At 34.9% G+C, this 26,007-nt stretch overlaps 1 protein-coding gene across 1 annotated transcript in view; it reads right to left on the minus strand.

The window, feature by feature from the left end:
* Positions 1-25,295, minus strand: part of LOC127454026 (cGMP-specific 3',5'-cyclic phosphodiesterase-like) — an 80,209-nt gene extending 54,914 nt beyond the window's left edge. The window contains exon 1 of the mRNA XM_051720968.1: positions 25,192-25,295. Within this exon, the coding sequence (XP_051576928.1) occupies positions 25,192-25,211 (20 nt within the window). The 5' untranslated portion in view covers positions 25,212-25,295. The remainder of the gene's footprint in view (positions 1-25,191) is intronic.
* Positions 25,296-26,007: the final 712 nt, after the last annotated feature.

A 26,007-nucleotide genomic window follows, 5' to 3' on the forward strand; every position in this document is an offset into this window, starting at 1 on the left:
AACTTGACGAAAAATAAACAGAACATAACATATCACCATTACTCAGAGGAGGTGAATATCTTTCAAATGAACCCACACACAAGATAATCGGATGCATAGATCATTAGATAATCCACATGAAGCACAATGTTACATATGGCCACCAGGAGATGGCGCCAATTAAATGACACAGACTCAATGGCTTTGTTCACACTGCAGGAAAAAACAGATTTTTCCTCTAATCCGATTTTTTTGAGTGACTGTTCAAACTGCAAGTTATATGTGGCCAGATCAGATTTTTTTCTGTTCAGACAACAGTCGCTTTTGCTATCACGTCCATATTAGTTGTCATGGTAATGCAGCAAACTTGTGTATATTCACCATGCATGAGATTTTAGCAATGGATGTTTTACCATTGATTATGCTTTTCATGAGGGCAGTATCCAAATATGCACTTTCTTCACAGACAACAGCTTATAATTGGAGAGGCGGCATATGCAATGTTTGTTGCTGCTAGTGTTGTTGCTACCTGTTTTATCTTGGGCCTGTATTTTAGCAGAGAGCGAAACATCCCGTATTGAAGGCTTTGTGTCCCGTATTAAAGCATAAAAAGGTCGGACAGTGAGACGAGGACCCGCGTCCTGTGATGAAACACTCAAAATTCTCAAGCATCCCGTATTCGCTTGACATTCAATATTTTATCGCGTTGTGGTTTCTCGCAACCGTTATGGGTTACTGCACCTTAGCGCAGAGATGGGTAAGTTAAGCCAATGTTTGTATTGTTATAATAGGTTTGCAGTGCTTTGCATGCCCTGTAACATATAAATGACATATGGGTGTGTTTCATTCAGAAGTGATGATCTCCATGCCCTGTTTACCTTCCACTGTGAGAGTTTTGAAGGGCTGAAATGTGTAATAAAACAGGTTGAACTCACATTTGAAGTCATTTTTATTGAAAATTCTGTTTGTAATGATCCTACTGCATGGCCATCATTGTTGTATTAAATTCAAAGTGCCCTGTAAAGGCATTAATTATGCTGTTCGAAGCGCAGTATATTTTCTCATTACAAAACCTGACGTAAAACAACCGTCACGCACAGCAAATGACGAAAAAACCACATGAAATCCGATCTGACCGTTCAGACTGAGATGCATTAAGAAAAATCTGATTTTAATCGGATTCCAAACCACCTATGAATGTGGTTTGGATGAGGCTTGTAAAAATCGGATTGAATGTGTTTTTGTCCTGTTCCGACTACAAAAACCTAAACGGATTTGAGTGACAGTGTCCAAAAAATTCGATTTTTTTTGCCCGTGTGAACGTATCCAATGATGCAGTCTCATTAGTCATTGTTTGTGTTTGCATGTGTAATTCTTTTTTATGTATAATTATTATGTTTTATTTGTTTGGAGAGGCTTTTGGACACTTTGAGACATTTTTAGACACTAGGATAAATTATTTTTCAGAGCCACCTTATTTACACCCAGAGATACTGTATATAATGTCAAATCTGAAAAATCAGAAAAAAAAAAGTAAATTTTTGGCTTCGTTTTTTTTTTTTTCAGCAGTTCCTTAGGCTGAGAGTCTCAGAATGTATCATAATCTATATCATTAAAGTTTTCTACCAAAAGCTTGATACCAAACACTTGACCCTCATTTGTTTTATTTTTTTATTTATGTACAATTCATTGCCATCACATTCACAAAGATTTCATCATCAAGAAAATCAATATTCCAAAGACACCATATGGGAAGTTGACATGAAATGCCAAGCAGTGACAGCAGTGTCATGCAGTGTGACACGCCATATAAAACTACATTTTCTCATTCTTTTAGCATTATTATACATGCAGTTTTTATAACCTAATAATAATTGAGATCTGACCCTTAAAAATAACATACAAAATAATATGTTTGACTTGAATTAAGCCAGTTAATTTAGATAATACAGCATGAAGCACACTTTTAGGCTACCCAGCAAATTTCTTTTACAGTGATACACAACAATGTGTATATGATTTGGTGAATATTATTATTATTATTACTTTTATTGATTTTTTTGGCAGCTACCCATCACCATTATTTCTCATAATTAAAAGAACAACATTCAGAAACTTTAACAGACATTTGTCCCTTTGAACTTATTTTGCCAAGCTTTTGCCTAATATAGAATACCCCCGAACCACCCCTAATCACTACTCCATCTCTGTACTCAGTGGTGTTACCTTACCAGCAGATGGTGCCTCTATCTCTCAAGGCATATGTGCTCTCTAGGGTACAAATGTGATTCCAGTGTATACACGGTGGCCTGAGAGAGCTAATGACAGACTCAGGGGAGGTTATACGTCCGTTATAGTGAATGGTGTTGGAAAATGTTTCAACGACACATTTTCTGTATTCATCAGTGGCCGACAGCTATGTTCCAATCTCAAGGAATAGTTCATTCAAAATCCGATTTTGAAAATTTTGCCATCATCTACTCACTTTACTTTTAAATCAACAAAACATACCTCCCTACCTTAAACTAAAGCCTAAACCTAACCAATATTGTCATACAAAGCAAATGTGAGATGAAAAACAACATTGTTGAAGGACCAGTGTCATTTTGCAGTGCTTCTATGACACTTTCGGCTCACGTGCTGACTTGCAGCAGGACTCGAAGTCCGGTCCTTTGCATTCCAAGTGCAATACTTGATTGCTCTCAAGTAAGCTTGTAAATGTTATTGGTTATGTTATGCAAATGTTAAAATGTATAGCCTTACAAGTCATGTACTGTAGTAAATGTGTTTAGATGCATTGGAGAAGATAGCACTGGAACAGGGCGAAAAGTAGGCTTTATAATCTGACAATCTGCCATTTTGTGTTTATTTCACCACAAAACTGCTGCAATGCGTAAGACAAGCCATGTAAAATAATTTTGCAATAATGTAGATGTATAGTAATGTGATTCTATGAGAACAAGTTGGAGAATCATTGTTGTATGAACTACCTCTATGAAACTTTAATGGTGTTTTTTGTCCTTTTTGGAGTTTGATAGATGTAGTCATTCATTGAACTTGTAAATAATGACAGAATTTTTATTTTGTTGTGAACCATTTTGGACGTTTCCACCATCTTTTCAAGGAAGTTGGGAATCATGTCAGCACATATTTGAGCTTAAGGTGGATTTCGTCTTCTACAGCAAAAAAACACGCAATTATCACAACTTTGGAGCAGCCTTTGTCATGGTGTCAAAACCTAAATCTGCAAATGAACTCACCAAGGCAGCTAAGTGTGCCGAAACACTGTCCAGATGTGGTCACTCAAGTCACACTAAGCTAAACTTCTTGGTTCGCCTTTCAGTCACAAGTCAAGCAACACTCTATTCCACTACATAATTCCCTGCACTACATTAAACAGCTCATTTGCTATTATAAACCCTAAAGTCACTGCCATAGCTGTGGAGGTAAAGACGTCCCATACAATCCCAAAGTGGAAACAATTTTGAGTGCTTTGCTTGAAGTCCTATGTAGCGCTAAACAAGATATTTTTTTATTTGTATTAATACCAGGCTTAATTGGGAAAAAAGGAATTGAGGTTGCGGTCAAAGTTTGCTGACATTAACACTCACTTAACACTTTATTAGGAAGACTATGGTCCTAGTGAAGTGCTCGACATGGTCTTCTGCTGTTGTAGCCCATCCGCCTCAAGGTTGGACATGCTGTGCATTCTGAGATGCTAATTCTGCTCACTACAATTGTACAGAGTGGTTATCTGAGCTACCATAGCCTTTCTGTCAGCTCAAACCAGTCTGGCCATTCTCCATTGACCTCTCATCAACAAGGAGTTTCCATCCATGTTTTTTATTTTTGGCACCATTCTGAGTAAATTTTAAAGACTGTTGTGCATGAAAATCCCAGGTTTCAGCAGTTACAGAAATACTCAAACCAGCCCGTCTGGCACCAACAATCATGCCACACTTCAAATCACTGAGATCACATTTTTCCCCATTCTGACGGTTAATGTGAACATTAATTGAAGCTTACCTGTATCTGCATGATTTTATGCATTGCACTGCTGCCACACGATTGGCTGATTAGCTAATAGCATGAATAAGTAGGTTTGCAGGTGTTCTTAACAAAGTGCAAAGTGAGTGTATTTTATAGCTGTCATAATCAGTCTTGTAGAGCCAGACATTTGACTACTGGCATAAAGTCTGGTCTACTTTGCATGTTATTTGCAGCTTAGACAGGAAAAGACCATGTGACCATCACGTACACACGATCAAAAAGTTTGAACAGTTAATAAGCGTGTATACATGAACGTTCTTGCGCGTATTCTTATTATGCTTAATAAGCCGACAACGTGTGTGGTCATGTAAAAGCATTAAACAGCTTTCCTTTATGGGTATATGTTAGGAATGTCATAATATTATGATATATTAATGTGACGAGGAGGAGGGCGGGGCTGGGCCGTGACTATGCACGGCCGGCCCCCAATCAGGCTAATCAGCCGAGGAGAGGGATAAGTGCGGCGAGATGTGGTTGGAGATGAGTTCGAGAGAGAGAGAGCCATACGCAGCTGCCGTATGTGTGTGTTTATGTTTGTCTTTTGTTTCATTAAACATTATTTTGATGGTTCGTCCGGTTCCCACCTCCTCCTTTCCATTGAACCTTGATACAATTAACATTAACCGACATTTAAATTAGAAGATTTGCGTGCTTTTAAATTCACTCAGTTGGGCTTCTGTTGAATGTCTGGCGTAATAGTGTTGGGAGACCACAAGAGGGTGACATAACATTTACTGAAGCAGGTCGCAAGGCATAGGTATCACAACATAGAGTGGGTATTTCTAGACGGCGAGCCCATAGTGTGTGCTTACCTTCATAGAAAAGAATTGTTTTGAACATTAGAATGTGTCATATCATCCGTCAGACACGTCCGGTGTGCAACCCCCTTTAATTTATCCTGTCGCTCAAACTTTACCAAAGTTGTGGTGAGAAATATGTTTGAAATGACAGACTATTGTGCAATGAACAGCCCTATTTATATCTGAAAAAATCCCGATATTTATCGATAATTATCGGGAAAATCTTCTAATTATCGATGCATCGAAGTCATCGATCCTAAGCCTAGTCTAAGGTCATAAACCAGTTAAGAATAAACCGATCCGGGGCCTGGGTAGCTCAGCAAGTATTGATGCTGATTTCCACCCCTGAAATCACGAGTTCGAATCCAGGGCGTGCTGAGTGACTCCAGCCAGGTCTCCTAAGCAACCAAATTGGCCTGGTTGCTAGGGAGGGTAGAGTCACATGGGGTAACCTCCTCGTGATCACTATAATGTGTGGTTCTTGCTCTCAGTGGGGTGCGTGGATGCTGCGGAGAATAGCATGGGCCTCCACACGCACTACGTCTCCGCGGTAACACGATCAACAAGCCACGTGATAAGATGCGCAGATTGATGGTCTCAGACGCGGAGGCAACTGAGATTCGTCCTCTGCCACCCAGATTGAGGCAAGTCACTATGCCACCATGAGGACTTAGAGTGCATTGGGAATTGGGCATTCCAAATTGGGGAGAAAGTCTTTAAAAAAAAAAAAAAAAAAAAAGAATAAACCGATCCACACTGGTAGATTTTTTCCAAGTACCCCTATTTCGCATTGCCTGTAAACACCTTTTCATACATCCAATGTAGGTTGTGCGAATGCCTCTTCACGGTTTGACATGAAAAGCAATTTTCTCATTATCTTTGTCGGATTTTTAAATAAGCTGATTTTTGGGAGTTATCCGTGTATTGGTGTGCATGAAAACAGGCTCAATAAGGGGAAGTTTATTATGAAATAGATGATTTCACAATAATAGACTGGCACGTAATAAACTAGAACTTTCGAAATCTGGTTCCGCAGTCTCAGAGAACAACTGTACAGAAAACACACACAAAAAATGTTACGAAAAATTAGTATGGACGTTGTGATCAGAATTTCTATTCATCAAAAAGTAACAGGTACTGATTATTTCACATACAAAAAACTAAGTGGAATATACAACCCGGTCTCATTAGAAGTTGTAATAATATTTCGAGATTGTGAATTCGTACTTTCATACTCCTATAGAGAAAATAAACAAACCAATGATGTTATAAGGATTTTTTTAAGTTTAATCCTGAATGCAAACCTAAACCTAATCATAAACTCTAACCCCTTACCCAAACCCTAAACTTAACCAAGATTGTAATAGAAAAATGACTGTTGTGTACCACTGAAGAAAGAAAACATCAGGGTTTGGAACGAGACATGGGAAGCATATTACAGCTTATTGACATCCATTAATCGAATGTATTGCAGAAATAAATATGGAATGAGTAACCACATTTGTTCACAGACTTTTCAAATAAAGTGTTGGATAGGAAGCTAGCTAAAATTTGAAGCCTGTATTGTATCAATTTGAAATTATTTTTGTTGATTGGTTGATTTGTTGATTGTACAAGCCAAGTCGTACAATTTTCTTACGATTTTGCCATTTCGTAATTATTATGGGTCATGAGACTATGTTGAAATATACAATTCAATTAGCTTGCTATTAAATGTCTCAAACAAAACTCTGTGTATCTTTCAAAGATCTGAAGCCCCCCAAAATATCCAGTGATTAGTTAGTCCTCAAAAGCACTTGTCATATCAACCTTGTATGTTTTAAACACGTTTTAGTCCAACTCCCAGAAGTTTAGCGCTGCTAAGCAATCTTATTAGAGTAATTTCCAGCTTTGTTTGCAAATTTGCATCAGACCGTCAGTGAATGGACTGTGGACGGTCTGTGAGTGTGCCATCTGATGCTGAGACTATAATCAATATTAGATGTCTGCTGCCTTTCAATGACACCATGAGGTCAGTTAGGGAAGTTATTTTGCATCTGCTCCCTAAAGGTTTACGTAAACTATTCTCCAAATCCAGACTGACAGGTTGAGGAAGCCCTCTTGTTCAAGGGCATTGTCCAGGAGCTTTTTTCCAATAGGAACACTTCAGTGAATGTGCAGGACTTTGAAGGAGTGTATTATTTCCTACCACACTGGAAAATATTCTAAAATGCCACATACAGTGCATCCGGAAAGTATTCACAGCGCTTCACTTTTTCCACATTTTGTTATGTTACAGCCTTATTCCAAAATGGATTAAATTCATTATTTTCCTCAATTCTACAAACAATACCCCATAATGACAATGTGAAAGTTAGTTTGAAATCTTTGCAAATTTATTAAAAATAAAAAACGAAAAAAAAAAAAACACACATGTACATAAGTATTCACAGCCTTTGCTCAATACTTTGTTGAAGCACCTTTGGCACCAATTACAGCCTCAAGTCTTTTTGAGTATGATGCTACAAGCTTGGCACACCTATTTTTGGGCAGTTTCTCCCATTCTTCTTTGCAGGACCTCTCAAGCTCCATCAGGTTGGATGGGGAGCGTCAGTGCATCCCAGATCTCTCCAGAGATGTTCAATCGGGTTCAAGTCTGGGCTCTGGCTGGGCCACTCAAGGACATTCACAGAGTTGTCCCGGAGCCACTCCTTTGTCATCTTGGCTGTGTGCTTAGGGTCGTTGTCCTGTTGGAAGATGAACCTTCGCCCCAGTCTGAGGTCCAGAGTGCTCTGGAGCAGGTTTTCATCAAGGATGTCTGTACATTACTGCATTCATCTTTCCCTCAATCCTGACTAGTCTCCCAATTCCTGCCGCTGAAAAACATCCCCACAGCATGATGCTGCCACCACCATGCTTCACTGTAGGGATGGTATTGGCCAGGTGATGAGCGGTGTCTGGTTTCCTCCAGGCATGACGCTTGCCATTCAGGCCAAAGAAGAGATCAATCTTTGTTTCTCATGGTCTGAGAGTCCTTCAGGTGCCTTTTGGCAAACTCCAGGAGGGCTGTCATGTGCCTTTTACTGAGGAGTGGCTTCCGTCTGGCCACTATACCATACAGGCCTGATTGGTGGAGTGCTGCAGAGATGATTGTTCTTCTGGAAGGTTCTCCTCTCTCCACAGAGAAATGCTGGAGCTCTGTCAGAGTGACCATCGGGTTCTTGGTCACCTACCTAACTAAGGCCCTTCTGCCCCGATCGCTCAGTTTGGCTGGGCAGCCAGCTCAAGAAGAGTCCTGGTGGTTCCAAACTTCTTCCATTTACGGATGATGGAGGCCACTGTGCTCATTGGGACCTTCAATGCTGCAGAAATTTTTCTGTACCCTTCCCCAGATCTGTGCCTCGATACAATCCTGTCTCGGAAGTCTACAGACAATTCCTTGGACTTCATGGCTTGGTTTGTGCTCTGACATGCACTATTAACTGTGGGACCTTATATAGACAGGTGTGTGCCTTTCCAAATCATATCCAATCAACTGAATTTATCACAGGTGGACTCCAATCAAGTTGTAGAAACATCTCAAGGATGATCAGTGGAAACAGGATGCACCTGAGCTCAATTTTGAGTGTCATGGCAAAGGCTGTGAATACTTATGTACAAGTGATTTTTTATTTTTAATAAATTTGCAAAGATTTCAAACAAACTTCTTTCACATTGTCATTATGGGGTATTGTTTGTAGAATTTTGAGGAAAATAATGAATTTAATCCATTTTGGAATAAGGCTGTAACATAACAAAATGTGGAAAAAGTGAAGCGCTGTGAATACTTTCCGGATGCACTGTACTAAATCAAAATGACCAATCATTAAAGATTTAAAGTACAGGCTTTCGTGTCCTTTGGATTCAATATGCATGATCAAAGATCCACAAATCATCACAATGAACTGTTCCTGTTATACACTGTTGTCCCTGTTCACTGTTTAAAGTTCAAATGCCGTGACATGCACAACAAAACCTTATGTATGTTCTGCAAGCACATTGACCTCCAGCATTCACAGAACTCTACTTAAAGGATCATGAAGGGGTCACAAGTAGGATATTTTGGAGAATACTTGCTGCAGTAGAAAAATTCCACATGTGAGTGATTCTGAGGTACAGGGTGTTTAATATTCTGTTCGTTTAGAGGTAGTGAAGGGGAGCTGAAGGCTTCACAAATACTTCTGCTCTCTCTCTCTCTCTCTTTCTCTCTCTCTTTCTTCCTTGAGAAAATGCAGAGCTATCCCTGGTAAACATCACAAGAGTGTCCAGCGTGACTTTAGAATAAACACAGATGAAAGTGTGTCAGGAGTAGGGAGGGTTTACCCTTAAATTCTGGTTGTTTTCAGAGATTAATTTAGAACAGGATGTTAGCAGAGTCTGAATGTCTCTCAGCCTGTTGCAAAAAGGGGTCAAGCAAATCTCTTATGCTAAATTGATTGAAATACATTTGCATCACCAATTAACATTCAGAGAAGCATTATGGAAATGACCATAGCATAAATGAACTCATCTGGTATAATGATATAGCAGCAATTGTCTGCATTTGCTGGCACATCTTCAAGGGTTTGAATATGCACTCCCTCATTTTGGAAGTCATACAATGTCGAACTGAATTATAAATACATATGTCTCTGAGATGGAAAGTACACCAGTTCATATCCTTTACTTCCTATATTTTAAATACACAAATACATTTTTATAAACTAGAGTACTGTGGGTGTTTGCTAGGGCATTACTATGCGTTTTTTGAAGATGATCTGAGTGGTTGCTTCAGAGCCACATGATTTGAGATATAATTTATGTCTGATAGCACAAACGGTGGATGAAAGTTTTATACTTAGGGTTATGGGTTTGTTCATATCCCTATAAATATGAGCAATTACAAGAGCGATGCTTGCTTTGACAACCACCACTTTTACTGTAGGTGACATGAATAGACCAGACACTAGAAATGCACATAAGGAAGCATCACTACAGCATTACTAAAGTAACCGTAAGAGTGCTTAATTGTCCTCACTCTTTGTTTTTCATTTATGTACTATTTATAGATTTTATTATTATTATTATTATTATTATTATTATTATTATTAAGTTTGTTAAATATGGTCTGGTGCACAGTACATTCAAAAGAATAATTTTAAGATTATTTATGTACTATTATTATGTACTATTTATGGATAGATTTTTTAATGTTTTTTTTTTAATTATTATTATTATTTTTTTATATATGGTCACTCAAAAAATTATTTTAAGAATTACGCACTGAAATTTAGATTTAAAAAAAATATAAAAAAATTGTCAAATTGAATGTAGTAATCTTTAACAAAATACATTTTAAAGTTTATTTTAATTCAATCATTTTAATTTGGTTACAAATTCAATTTGATGGAATTTTGTTCTAAAATTTCAATGCATTAATCTTAAAAATAGGCAGAAAAAAAATTTAGTGTTACCATATTTAAAAATACTTAAATCAAACTTAAATTAAATACTAACTAAAAAGTTATATTTTAAGATGACAAAGCCATTTAAATCATAAATCACAACCATGCTACATTCATGCATATTACACAAGTAAATTGTAAATTGTTTTTGTAATTTTAACAGGGAAAGAATGTAAAAATGCTACAGTTAGCACAAGTACGGTGAAAATGTTTATTTTATTTCACAAGACAATATATGTAATTTTACGGTAATATATATATATATACACACACACACACATATATATATATACTCAGTGAGTGTATATGTGTGTGTTTTTTAGAAGAAAAAAGTATGATTTACCTTATAATAGTGAAAATTGACAAGACAATACATGTGCTTTTTTTTTTTTTTTTTTTTGGTGAAAAACAATAATTGAACGTTCCCATTACTTTCGATTCTATTTTATTGAAATATATACACTGGCGGTCAAAAGTTTGGAATAATGTACAGATTTTGCGCTTATGGAAAGAATTTGGTACTTTTATTCACCAAAGTGGCATTCAGCAGATCGCAATGTAGAGTCAGGACATTAATAACGTGAAAATTTGCTATTACAGTTTGGAAAAAAAACTTCTTAAACTACTTCAAAACTGTCATCCAAAAATCCTCCACGTGCAGCAATGACGGCTTTGCAGATCCTTGTTATTCTAGCTGTCAGTTTGTCCAGATACTCAGGTGACATTTCACCCCACACTTCCTGTAGCACTTGCCATAGATGTGACTGTCTTGTCGGGCACTTCTCACGCACCTTACAGTCTAGCTGATCCCACAAAAGCTCAATGGGGTTAAGATCCATAACACTCTTTTCCAATTATCTGTGTTTCTTTGCCCACTCTAACCTTTTCTTTTTGTTTTTCTGTTTCAAAAGTGGCTTTTTCATTGCAATTCTTCCCATAAGGCCTGCACCACTGAGTCTTCTCTTCACTGTTGTACATGAAACTGGTGTTTAGCAGGTAGAATTCAATGAAGCTGTCAGCTGAGGACATGTGAGGTGTCTATTTCTCAAACTAGAGACTCTGATGTACTTATCCTCTTGTTTAGTTGTACATCTGGCCTTCCACATCTCTTTCTGTCCTTGTTAGAGTCAGTTGTCCTTTGACTTTGAAGACTGTAGTGTTCATCTTTGTATGAAATCTTCAGTTTTTTGTCAATTTCAAGCATTGTATAGCCTTCATTCCTCAAAACAATGATTGACTGATGAGTTTCTAGAGAAATCTGTTTCTTTTTTGCCATTTTTGACCTAATATTGACCTTAAGACATGCCAGTCTATTACATACTGTGGCAAAAACAAACACAAAGACAATGTTAAGCTTCATTTAACGAACCAAATAGCTTTCAACTGTGTTTGATATAATGGCAAGTGATTTTCTAGTACCAAATGATCAATTTAACAAGGTGCTGGAGTGATGCCTTCTGTCTAGATTTGATCAAAAATGACTTTTTTCAAACAGTGATGGTGCTGTTTTTTTACATCAAAAATGTCCTGACTATACTTTGTGATCAGCTGAATGCCATTTTCGTGAATTAAAGTACCAGTTTCCTTCCAAAACAGCACAATCTGAACATTATTCCAAACTTTTGGTTGCCAGTGTATGTTTCTTTTTATTTTTGATACCAGTAATGTACATTGGGGTGTTTTATGTTACATTTTATGTTGTTCAGTTCATGCATTTATTGTTTTGCATTATTACTCTTGAAGTAAGTCATCGTGTGGCCTTTTATTTTACCACCTGTGCTACTACTGTGGTTAATGGTACATTTAAAAGTGCAAAGCAGATTGTTGTAGTCCCAGTGGGTATATTAACATTGGTATATTTACATTACTGTGAAATATACAGGCACCAAAATAACATCCCGTAATGCCTGAAACATGGTCGCTGTATTTTTATGGTGAATTTCTGGCAACCAGTTTTGTACCGTAAATTTAACCAGTCCATCTTGCATGAAAGATGCTTGTCAGATCCCCAATTACCACCATGATTTACAACTCCTCAGTTACGTGTATACAGTATCTTCTCAGCCATTATAGGGTGAAAAGCAGGTCTATGCTAAAATACACGTACATCTGGAACTCATTTGCTGGATCAAAAGGTAATGTTTTGTACGTTTTATAAAGTTGTATACATTATTGTTTACCTCTATGTGAACCCCATTTTGTTTTTTTTTAACTATGACCAGTTGATTATGTTGAATATAATGCAGCATTTTGCATTTGAATCAGTATAGATTGATGGTGTTTATCTTAATGGATTAGGTAACCAATTATCTCTTTGAACGTAATAGTTCATCCAAAAATTTCAGTTCTGTCATAATTTACTCTAATATAGTTCTAAACCCACATGCTGTTATCTTTTCTCAAAAGGAGACTTTTTGAAGAATCTTCAAATGGACTATGGTAATTTTATGGATTTTATTTTTATTTATTTATTTATTTATTTTTTGGAGCTTGACAGACATGGTCACAACAAACTGTATGGAAAAGGAGCTGCATGAAGATTATTCAAAATATAGGTCATCCTAAGTCTCTGTATACATAAGTCAGGCATATGAGGTATCATTTAAAAGCTTAGAATCTGAACGTAACCACAGATCACTTCTGCATTTATGTTACGTAAAATAACAAAATAAGGCCTCAAAACAGTCGTGTTGAAAATTAGCGCCCCCTAGAGGTAATGGGGAAGAAATGTTTATATGAAAATAAAAGTCCTTCACAAAGCACCTAAATGGACAAGTCATATTTTAAATTGAAAGCTATCACTCCCAGGAATGTGACTGTACAGTTAATTTTGTTGCCCTAATACCACAGTTTGAAAGATTTTCAAAAGAATTCACAAAGTGAAATATTATTTCTATAAGTCATCAGAAACAGAGGTCTCATTTATGCTCCGATAACTGCTGCAGTAAGCCCCAAGTAGCCAAAAACTTTATATTGCTTTTACCTTATGGAGTTTTCTAAAAGATTAACCATTTTGTACTTGTCTGTGAGCTTGTTTGGCTGAATAATCCAATGTTATATTTTAGAAGTCCAGAACAAAATATGCCATCCAGAATGAAAAGCATGCAAAACAAATAATCAGAAAAATATGTTTCGACTATAGATGATAAAATGTTATATATCATCGTAAAGGGAAGGATCTCAGCTTTCAAATGTCACCTAGAGTGAGCTTGTAGTCCACTCAGAGGCAAAGATTTTCAATAAAACAACAAGGGTGGTGTTTGAACTGAAAATTAGACTGAATGTCTATGGACGAGCACAAATGTGTGGGCTAAAATGCATTAGAGCGCCACCTACATTTCAGATCTGTATATTGTGATGACCCAGAATTACATGTATACAAAGGACAACAAAAAAAAAATTTATTTTTCCAAAAACATTGTTTATCATAAGATAATAAACACATACATTATTATTTATGAATAATTGGAGCCTTTTTAGTTTTATTTGGGAGGTTCTCTGAAAAATTAAACCAGTTTTTTGCATTTAGTCCACAGTATGTGTGAATGACGAGTTCTAAAATTGGAGAGTGAAAAACTGCAGGCGGCAGACCAAAAATGCACCAGAGTTTAAAGGGTTCAAGAGGTGTGCATTTGTGCTTTACACTAATGATGTGCAGGTATTCCTCTGTGTAGGCTGTTGGTACAGTGGAAATTGTTGATGGAAAGAACAGAGGTGTTCATTTCAGCGTGTGAAAACACTCTTGATTTCCCTGAGGCAGTGTCCAAGTTGTCACACTTGGTGTTCTTTCTACACACAAATAAAGGCTAAAACCCCTTGAGTGTTGTTTCATGTTGTTCTTTATTTGAACTGTGATCACAGGCTTTGTTTGAACAAGTATAATCAATGACAACACATAACATAACATGGAAAAACAATATTGTAATGGGCTGATTTTTAATACTTTCTGTGCTCGTGTAAAGGAAGTATTTCCATTTGATACTGATGAAGATGATGTTTAAAATAAGAGGTTTACGTCACTGAATAGGATTTGACCTTTTGATTGTACTGATTGTCAGTTACTAAAATATCACAGTCCAAACTTACTCTGCAGTCATGTCTAGAAACATAGATTAATTGGCCGAAGTTTGGCCATTTTGAGATAATCAATATTGGGCGATAACCATGCTTGCTTCGTTAAATCACAAATACGTGTTATTTCCAAATTCTATTGTGTTAAAAAACATACTGTTCACACATACTGTGGACTAATTGCCAAAAATTGGTCTCATTTTTCAGAGAACCCCCCAAATAAAACATTTATTTATTCATAAATAATATTGTATATGTTTATAATCTTATGATACATTTTTTTTGTCCTAATTTTGTAAACATGAAATTCTGGTTCTGTTCACTCTAACTCACTTTGAAAAGTCTCATTTTATTCCACTAGATGGCAGCAAGCACTAGAAAAAAAAATTCTCTATCACATTACATCACAATATACAGATCTGAAATGTAGGTGGCGCTTTAACACATTTTAGCCCTCACAGATGTGCTCGTCCATAGACATTCAGTCTAATTTTTAGTTCATGCACCACCCTCATTGTTTCCTCGTTGAATATCTCAACTTCTGAGTGGACTAGAAGCTCAATCTAGGTGTTATTAAAAAGCCGAGATCCTCCCCTTTGCTATGATATATAATTATGTTCATCAATAGTAGAAAAGATTTTTTCTGATGGTTTGTTTTGCATGCTTTTCCTTCTGGATGGCATATTTTGTTCTGGACATCTAAGATATAATATTGGATTATTCAGCCAAGCAAGCTCACAGACAAGTACAAAATGTAGTTAGTTGTTTAAAGGGTTTCTCAGTAAATGTATTGCACTAAATGACTTAACTAAAATTAAATGTTTATTAGCTACAGTATATTGAATAGAAAAGTGTACCAGAATTTAAACCATCCTTTTAACAATAAACAGACCTAAAATACAAACTATTTCAAATTTTCTTTCAAACTGTTCAGATGAAAAATTTTTCTAGATTTGGCTGTCCCTGTGAAAATCCAGAAAACCATGAACCTGAAAAATATTGATAGAAAGATTGAAACTGACAATCACAATATTGTAGATGAAGAAGAGAATAATATAAATCAGCCCTAGCTATATAATTAAAAAATATTTTTTTTTTAAAAATCACATAGATTAATTTGTTGCAGTGGCCGGGGCATATATGAAGTAGAGCTGGAACAACAAGCATGTTTTGACAGCACTGAGTGTTTTTGAAGCTGCAGCCACTGACCTGGACGTGCTCACAGATACTGTGACATCATATATCAGTTTCTGTGAGGATATGTGCATTCCTACAAGGACTTATTTAACATGCAGCAATGACAAACCATGGTTTACAGCAAAACTCAGGCAGCTTCATCAGGCCAAAGAGGATGCTTACAGAAGTGGGGATAAAATCTAATATAATCAGGCCAAAAACACACTGACAAAAGGAGATTAGAGCAGCTAAAAGAAGCTACTCTGAAAAGCTGGAAAACAAGTTTTCAGCTAACAACCCTGCACCAGTGTGTAGTGGCCTGAAAGACATTACCAACTACAAGACACCATCTCCCAACACTGTAGGGAATCATCAACTTGCTGACGACCTGAATGTGTTTTACTGTAGATTTGAAAAGCACAGTTTCACACCCCACTCCCGCTCTGACATTCACTTCACATAAACACCAATACCTCCTGCAACCCCCCTCCTCCCTCCTCCTGCTACTCAACCTGCTCTTACAATCTGTGAAGAGGATGTGTGCCGGGTCTTCCATAAACAGAAGACCACGAAATTACAGGGCCCAGATGGAGTTTCACCCACTTGTCTAAAAGCCTGTGCTAACCTGCTGGCCCCATCTTCACACAGATCTTTAACACATCACTGGGGTACTGTGAAGTTCCCAGCTGCTTCAAATGCTCCACCATCATCCCTGTCCCAAAAAAACCCAAGATTGCAGGACTTAATGACTACAGATCTGTCGCCCTGATGTCTGCAGTCATGAAGTCATTTTAGAGACTGGTGTTGGCCCACCTGAAGGACATCACTGGACCCTTTCTGTATCCCCTGCAGTTTGCCTATCAAGCTAACAGGTCAGTGGATGATGCAGTCAATATGGTCTGCATTACATACTGCAATATCTAGAGAGACCAGGGACTTATGCAAGGATCCTATTTGTGGACTTCAGTTTGGCTTTCAACACCATCATCCCTGCTCTATTATGGAATAAATTAACCCAGCTCTTGGTTCCCACCTCTATCTGTCAGTGGATCACCAGCTTTCTGAAAGATAGGCAGCAGGTAGTGAGACTGGGGAAATTAATTTCCAGCACATTTACAATCAGCACTGCTTCCCCCCAGGGATGTGTGCTCTCCCCACCACTTTTCTTCCAGTACACAAATGACTGCACTGCCAAGGACCCCTCTGTCAAGCTCCTGAAGTTTGCAGATGACACTACAGTCATCGTCCAAGATGACGATGAGTCTGCATACAGAAGGGAAGTTGAACGGCTGGCTCACTGGTGCAGTCAAAACAACCTGGAGCCGAACACGTTCAAAACAGTGGAGATAACAGTGGAGTGGACTTTAGCACCCTAGCATCGACCTGCTCTCCATTCTAAACAGCACTGTGGCAGCAGTGGAGTCATTCAGGATCCTGGGCACTACCATCTCACAGGACCTGAAGTGGGAGACCCACATTGACTCCATTGTGAAAAAGGCCCAGAAGAGGTTGTATTTCCTTCACCAGTTGAGGAAGTTCAACCTGCCACAGGTGCTGCTGATACAGTTCTACTCAGCAGTCATTTAGTCTGTCCTCTGCTTTTCAATAACTGTCTGGTTTGGTTCAGCTATCAAGTCAGACATCAGAAGACTTCAAAGGATAGTCCGGACTGGTTGGTCCTTACCTTCCCACCCTTCAAGAACTGTACACCTCCAGAGTGAAGAAAAGGGCTGGAAAAATTGTTTGGACCCCATTCACCCAGCACACTACCTTTTTGAAATGTTGCCCTCTGGCCGGCACTATAGAGCACTGAGCACCAGAACAGTCAGGCACAAGAATAATTTCTTCCCTAAGGCCATTCACCTTATGAATAGTTAAAAGTGCCCCCAATACTCTTCATTGTGGCAATACAATCATGTGCATATTCAGCTATTCATTCATATTTATATTCCATTTATATTTATTTGACATATCCTACCTCTTCTGCACAATACATTAAATCACCTTGCACATAACTGTATATAACTGTATATCTGTATATAACATATTTGAACAACATTATTGCCCTACTGTTCTTTCATCTATATACATTTATCTGTTGAATCTTATTTTACTGTTAATGTATATATGTTTATATGTATATTTCAAATGTTTGTATGTATCTGTTGTGTGTGTATATATATATTGTATTCTCGTTGCACTGGAAGCTTCTGTTACCATGACAAATTCCTTGTGTGTGTAAGCATACTTGACAATAAAGCTCATTGTGATTGTGATTCTGATATATGAGCTTACTTAGGGAGCAAATAGAATTGCTTTGCTAAGGCTAAGGATTTGTAATAAATGGGGTGAAGATGGAAACCAGGCAGGATGTGTGCAAAGAAAGATAATGGGAGTTTCAATATGACTAGTGTGTGTCATTTTCATGCTTTATTATTTCAACTGATATGAGACATCAAAAAACAATCAACCTTTCAACGTGTGGAATGACCTGCTTAGTGTTAATTAAATCATGAGCTTAAAATACAGTGTGAAATGTTCAAGATATTTAATGTTAAATTTCATTTGAAAGGATTTTAAAGCAGCCAAATGTAAGATAAACTACCTGCCTGGCAATTGATCAAGCAGTTAATAATCTCGGTGTGTGGGTAACTGGTTGGAGTCTCTCAAGAATTGTTCTCCTAAAGGGCCATAATGATTTGATGCCCTCAAAAGTCAAAAGAACATAGATCTTGAAATAAATAATGACTGGAAAAAACAATCCAGACTGGAGAAACAGATTGGTCTATATCTGGGTATATTTGCCAATTTTATATTGTAATAGTGTAGGTTGCTGCAATCTGCACTTTCAACATACTCTTACGGCAAAATCGTCAGAATTCGTATGACTTTTCTAAATTTGGCTAATTCGTATGATATCGTGTGTCTGCACTCATTTGAATTCCTACGACTTTCACTACAGCCAATGACGTCGCTGGACATCGTTTCCATCTATTACGTGACAATTACTTGCTTCCGTCACACACAACAGCTTCCTATCATGTTTACACACTTTACTGATTGGTTAAGTTTAGATAAGGGGTTTGGGTAAGGGCATAATATTAATAAGTATATCCTTAACGTCTCGTGCGCGGAATACGCACTTACTTCCGCATTAGACATCCGGGAATTTGCACGTGATGAAGTCATACGAGTTTATGCGAACAACATCATACGAGACCATACGAAATAGCCAACTCGTAAATTATGTACGACTTTTCATGAGATCGGGTTGGCACTTTCAACAACACATGGGAAAGCCTTCTGATTGGTCTGAAATTAAGACTGAACAAATTGTTCTTTGAGCTTTAATTGTGGATTGTGTTATTGATTTGAATTTTGTGTGTTGCTGTTTTTATATTTTTATTTTTTTATTTTTAGGTTTTGGGTTTGTGTCGGGGGTAGTTTATAAAATGTATGCATTTCTCTTTACTGTATTAAAGCCTGTACAGCTGAAAACAACTTTAGCGCCCCTCTGTGGACATTTCACCTGGACAATGGAGCTCACACGTACCCATACGCCCAACAACACTTACCGATTTGGCCACTGGGGGCAGTATTTCAAAAGACCGATTTCAGCTAAAGAAAAGTCAACCTACTGTTTCCGATTTCACTATGAGATCTTTCCATCTATTCATAAGTCTGCCAGATTTATATTATATTATATTCAGTGCTGGGTAGTAAATAATTACATGTAATCTGGATTACATAATCAGATTTCAAAAATCAAGTACTTGTCATTAGAATAAATAACATTTTAAAATACTTGTAATCAGATTAAAGTAACTTTTTATGGATTACATGATTACATATTAATCAGGCAATACATTTTTCATAATTAATTGATCCCTCTAATTCTTATTCTTTTGAAATATTTAAATTTTTCATTCTGCGTTTGATAAGTCTTTTCTTTTCAGAGGAAGGGGCGGGTAGAATTGCACATACAGACCTGATACTTAATTACACTGAAGATGGAGCGGTAATTCACACATAAATGCAGAACCGATTGCATTAGTGCGGTAAAATTTATTTTAGTTTCATGAATTGCTTTTGTACTAGGCTTCAAAATGTACATGATTGCACTTTTGCACCTATTTTTGAGACTTTTTTTTTACTCTGATTCACTGATATAACTGGTCTGATCTTTACTACACATTGATGGTGTTTGCAATGCCAAAAATTGCCAGAGTAAGAAAAGTTTAAGTACCTTTTTTTTATTTCTCTCAGAAACAGATAAATAGCGAGTAAAACACACACTCACAAAATCAAATAAATTCTCATAATTTGATCCATTAAGTAAGTATTTTACTTTTTTACTTCATATTTAAGCAACATTGTCAAAATGGGACAAGCATATGCTAGTGAAATGCATGGGATATTAAATAAACAAAGAAGTAATCCAAAAGTAATCATATTAGATTACCTTAAAAATTTAATCCAAGAGATTACATTACGGACTACATTTTTAGTCATGTAATTTGTAATCAGTACCCAGCACTGATTATATTATATTATATTATATTATATTATATTATATTATATTAAGAGTTGGGGAGTAACGGAACACATGTAACAGGATTACGTATTTAAAATACAAAATATAAGTAACTGTATTCCACTACAGTTACAATTTAAATCATTGGTAATTAGAATACAGTTACATTCAAAAAGTATTTTGATTACTGAAGAGATTACTTTGCATTTTATTGTCATTTGTTTCATTTAATATTTTGTCCTTTCAGATGAAAAACATTTATACATATAAATGATGTGATCCAAAGTGCATTTGAACAGCGGTGAAACACTTTCTTATGATGTGTTACATTCATACGAGCAGACAGAGAAGTAAGTTTAAAGTAAGTTTGGAGCAGAAGAAATAGAAATAAACCTCATATAAATTGCCCATTACCATGCACGATCATATTTCTTTTATCAAGAAAATCCACGTTAGATCATTTTTCTTTCTAGTAAGACCTTTGATATTAGGGCAAAAATCATATTCTTGTTTTTCTGTAAAAAAATATAAAAATCCTTAAAACAAGATCAGTTAGATTAATATTGTTTTAGAAACAACACATTTAAGTTTTTCAGAGAATGTATTTTTAACATGTGTATTTCGTCTTACTGTACTGACAGAGTTTTTATAGTCAAAACAAGTGAAAAAATCTACCAGTGCTGAAGAAGTAATCCAAAGTATTTAGATTACATTACTGACCTTGAGTAATCTAACAGAATACATTACAAATTACATTTTACAGCATGTATTCTGTAATCTGTAGTGGAATACATTTCAAAAGTAACCCTCACAACCCTGATTATATTATATTATATTATATTATATTATATTATATTATATTATATTATATTATATTTGTATATTATATATTACATTTTTATATGATATTACTTTTTTATATTATATTATATTTTGATATTATATATTACATTTTTATATTATTATATTATATTATATTATATTTGTATATTATATATTACATTTTTATATGATATTATTTTTTATATTATATTATATTTTGATATTATATATTACATTTTTATATTTTTATATTATATTATATTATATTATATTTGTATATTATATATTACATTTTTATATTATTATATTATATTATATTATATTATATTTGTATATTATATATTACTTTTTTATATTATATTATATTTGTATATTATAAATTACATTTTTATATTATTATATTATATTATATTATATTTGTATATTATATATTACATTTTTATATTATTATATTATATTATATAATATTATATTTGTATATTATATATTACATTTTTATATTATATTATTTTTTATATTATATTATATTATATTTTTATATTATATATTACATTTTTATATGATATTACTTTTTATATTATATTATATTATATTTGTATATTATATATTACATTTTTATATTATATTATTTTTTATATTATATTATATTATATTTGTATATTATATATTACTTTTTTATATGATATTACTTTTTATATTATATTATATTATATTATATTATATTATATTATATTATATTTTTATATTATATATTACATTTTTATATTATATTATATTATATTATATTTGTATATTATATATTACTTTTTTATATGATATTACTTTTTATATTATATTATATTATATTTTTATATTATATATTACATTTTTATATGATATTATATTATATTAAGACCTAAAAAAAAATTAAGTGACCGAAAAATTGTCCAGAATCACAGAACTCTCCTTATTTCCTCCACATTTTACATCATAACATTTTTGGTTTATTTATTTTTTTAATCCAAATGGAACTTTAAATCATTTTTAATGTGGTTTCAGACTCTTTTACCCCACTGTATTTTTTTCCTGAATTTTACAGTTTGGAAGGAACTGTGGCGCTTCTAAGGCATTTCTGGCCCTAGTTGTGTAGGAATCGAATTGTATTACATTGACCAGATATTATCTGTCAGAAATATACATTTAAATATACATTTATATTTTGCTAGTGGAATTAAATCTATATTATTGAAAATAACTTTTATATGCCTTGTACAGTTACAGCCAGACTTCTCAAAGAGAAAACAACTGCTCTTTTCTTTCAAGATATTGATAACATCTTACTCTTCCCAAATCTCTGAAAAATGCATGTACTGATACCTATGTAAATATAATCAGAACTAAAATTTAGATGAAGATGTACGATAGCACACACTCCAAATATTTGGAAGTTCAGAATTCAATCATTTTCAGGTTTTTATCAACAAATCTGCTCTCCGCAAAGTGTTAGCTCATCCCTCCGTGGAGTTATTTATAGAAAGAGGGCTTCGGAATAACTCTTGCCTAGAAATGGAAATTTAACATCAACACAATGAGAACTTGGCTCTGCAGCTTTTCCCTTGTGGGAATTTGTGACTTATACTCAAAGTCGAAAAAAAGTGCAAATCTTAAAGATCCACCACTGCACTGGGGATCTCCAGATATTAAGGGAGGAAAACCAAAGTCCCTCTGAAGGATTTCAGATATGCTTATCCCTCCCTTTTTGACATGGTTTCTGACAGTTTAGTGATGGAGTACACATGGTTCCCTCTTTTGTGTGGCCATACTGCAAGATTTGCCTTTAAGGACTCAAAGCAAATAAAGGATCTGATCCTTATATGTGTCATATTTGGAAAGTTCCTGTCTTCAATTAGGTCTTGTGTTGAATATTTCTGTGTAACTACTACTTTTATGGATGTCATCAGTCATATTAAATGATAATAGAAGTAGTTGATTGAACTCAGAAAGTCAAGTTTACTTAAAAAGACATTAAGCACATTTAACAAGTTACGTATATTGATTTAAGTCAACCTTTAAACAACTTTCCCTCTTAAGTTGACACAACTTAAAATAGGCAGCACGAACACTTACTTTTTTAAGTTGAAACAACAAGATTTTTTATTTTTATTTTATTTGTTTATTTTTCTTTACAGAAAATTATTTTTATATTTTAAGGTTTTGCCAAGTGGCTAAACTGTACAAATTATTTCGAGTTTGATTTGAGATCATGTCGAGACTTCATCCTGGCGATGATAGGTAAATCGGGGTGAAAATTACATTCACTTTATATCTAGAAATGTCCATGACTTTTAAGATGTCACTAATTTCAATGACTTTTTAAGGCCTGGAAAGCACAATTGCATGTACAAATGGTTATACATACATATGATTTCATCAGAAATTTGTTGCTCGTGTTTCATGAATGAGGCCCATTGAGAATTTCCAGAATGAAGGATACAAACTTAATTAAAAGCGCTCCAGTTTTCTTTTTCACAACTGACTTCATGTTAATGACTTTATTATTATGACTTCATGCTTCAGTAATGATTGCCCCAATCAGCTAAGCAAATAATAGCTGATCCTCTTGGACCTTCTAAATAATACAATTACACCTGATGTTTTGTAGTCTGAAAAACAAACTTTGAGAATTATGATTCATGTTGATGATAAGTCTGGGTAGTTCAGGTGAGAAACTCCCAAACTAGTTTACTGGAACAGCTGTTGTTTTAATTAAAAAATTACTCTCATAAATAAATTGTATTATTTTAATTCAATTTTTGACCTAACAATACTGTATAGTATCAATATATATATATATATATATATATACATATATATATATATATATATATATATATATATATATATATATTTATCTTATTATTTTAATATAATTTGACTTTACAGTACAGTATCAATCTTAATTTTCTCATTATTTAATTTAATTTTTGACCTTACAATATAGTATCAATATTTTTAATTTTATCATATTATTTTTATATACTTTTTTACCTTACAGTACAGTATGAATCTTATTTTTTTATTATTTTATTTTTGACATTACAGTACAGTATCAATATCTTTATTTTTTATTTTTATTTTATATTATTATTTTAATATAATTTTTGACCTTACAGTACACAATTAATCTTAATTTTGTTATTAATTTAATTTTTAAACTTTACAGTACAGTATCAATATCTTTAATTTTTTATTTTATTATTTTAATTTAAATTTTTGACCTCACAATATAGTATCAATACTTTTCCATATAGTTCATATTGTACACTATATATTTAAAAACATATATATATATATATATATATATATATATATATATACATATATATATATATATATATATATATATATATATATATATATATATATATATTATTTTATTTTATTTTAATCAGAGAGATCTGCATACCTGCCCATTTAGCTGACTTGTATACTTGGAAATTGTTAATTGTTAAAAAAAAAAAAAAAAAAGGTTTAAAAACAGTTTTCAGTAGCTCGACAGTTTGACAAACAAAGCCACTCTAAGTGGAATATGAGCAGTGTACATTCATCCCTTGTGGACGCCGCATAATGAAAGTGCAAATCAAAATAACATTCATTGTCCGTATTCTTCACACTCTTAGACAATCTAAAAATCTCAGAAAGAAAGGAATAAATTACGGACAGTGGCTCCAGAAAGTATTTGGATACTTAAGGTGCACATAAAAACATCTAAATGTCATTACATTAAATGCAATGCCTTTTAACCATCTGTTGTCAAGGTGATTTTTAGTGGATGGATAAAATCAGTTCCCCTCAGGTTCACACAGGTGTCCTAGTAGAGTAACCACAGGTGTAGTTCATCACATGAATACGGACATGGACACAGACGTTTCATTAAAATGTGACAACCAGAATGTGTCCAAATATAATGCATAAAAAGCTGTAAAAAGCTTACGCTGTGTTTCATTCAAATAAAAGATGCTTGATTTCATATTTTGTCATGTACTCCAATGACATTCATACACGTTTAATAGATCCTTAAGAGTCCAAAAACCTTTCGGGGGTCACTGTTTGTTTCATGGTTCCACTACCTACAGCTTTGGGCCTAGTGTACTAAAAAGGGAGTAACTAGCACACGCCCACTCAAACACATCACAACCTGATGGCAAGAGGTATATCAATCACCCCACAGCGTTCGAACCTCCTCCATGCAGATAAATTACTTTCACAAACTTACGTAACATAATCAGATAAGCACAATGGTGCATTTTCAACTCACCCCATGTTGAATCTGTACATGAAATTCTGTCTGTCTCCAGTGAAAAGCAGGATCCTTTTCCCTCCTTCCTGCTTCTTCTTCAAACGTTCCTCCTTTGACAGAGTTCTCTGGTGGACTGGCTTTTATTTATGTCCTTTTTTGGGATTGGAGGAGATGGAGAGCGCTTGCAGGACATCACATACTCCCTTGCTGCCCTCTCTCTCTTCTCTCTCTCTCTCTCTCTCTCTCTCTCTCTCTCGTATCCCAATGCGACCAAGCAAAACACGAGATATCACATTCAGGTGTGTTTGTGTATTACCAGCCTGTTTGAGAGAGATTCAGCTTGATTTAATATGTTTATGCATAAGCATTGCTGAGATATCTGTGTGTCTCTTTGCTTGTCTTATGCGACGGCACGGAAAGAGTTCAGGTTCACTTCTTCAGCACACAAAAACAGACCCTGTCATTAAGTGTTCTCAAGGGCTCGAGTGAGGAACAACTTGTGCCCATAGTTCAACAAATCCAGGTAACAAGACTCTAGAGTGCAGCTCTGGTAAACAAGTACGGAGAAATACAGTGCAAGACCCAAGACTGGAGAATAGCAGGTCTACCCAACATAGTGAAAAGAGGATATTAAAGGAATAGTTTAGCCAAGGATGAAAATTCTGTCATCATTTACACACCCTCATGTTGTTCACTGTCAAAAATGGAGAATCAACTCTGTTGTGACCTATGAGCCTTACGGCTGGTTCACCAACATTATTGCATCACGATAATCCAAAGACGTCAATATGGAATTGTTTATTATTTGATATATACTTAGTAAACCAAGATATT

This window comes from Myxocyprinus asiaticus, chromosome 2, assembly GCF_019703515.2.
Source record: "Myxocyprinus asiaticus isolate MX2 ecotype Aquarium Trade chromosome 2, UBuf_Myxa_2, whole genome shotgun sequence".
Taxonomy (NCBI): Eukaryota; Metazoa; Chordata; class Actinopteri; order Cypriniformes; family Catostomidae; genus Myxocyprinus; species Myxocyprinus asiaticus.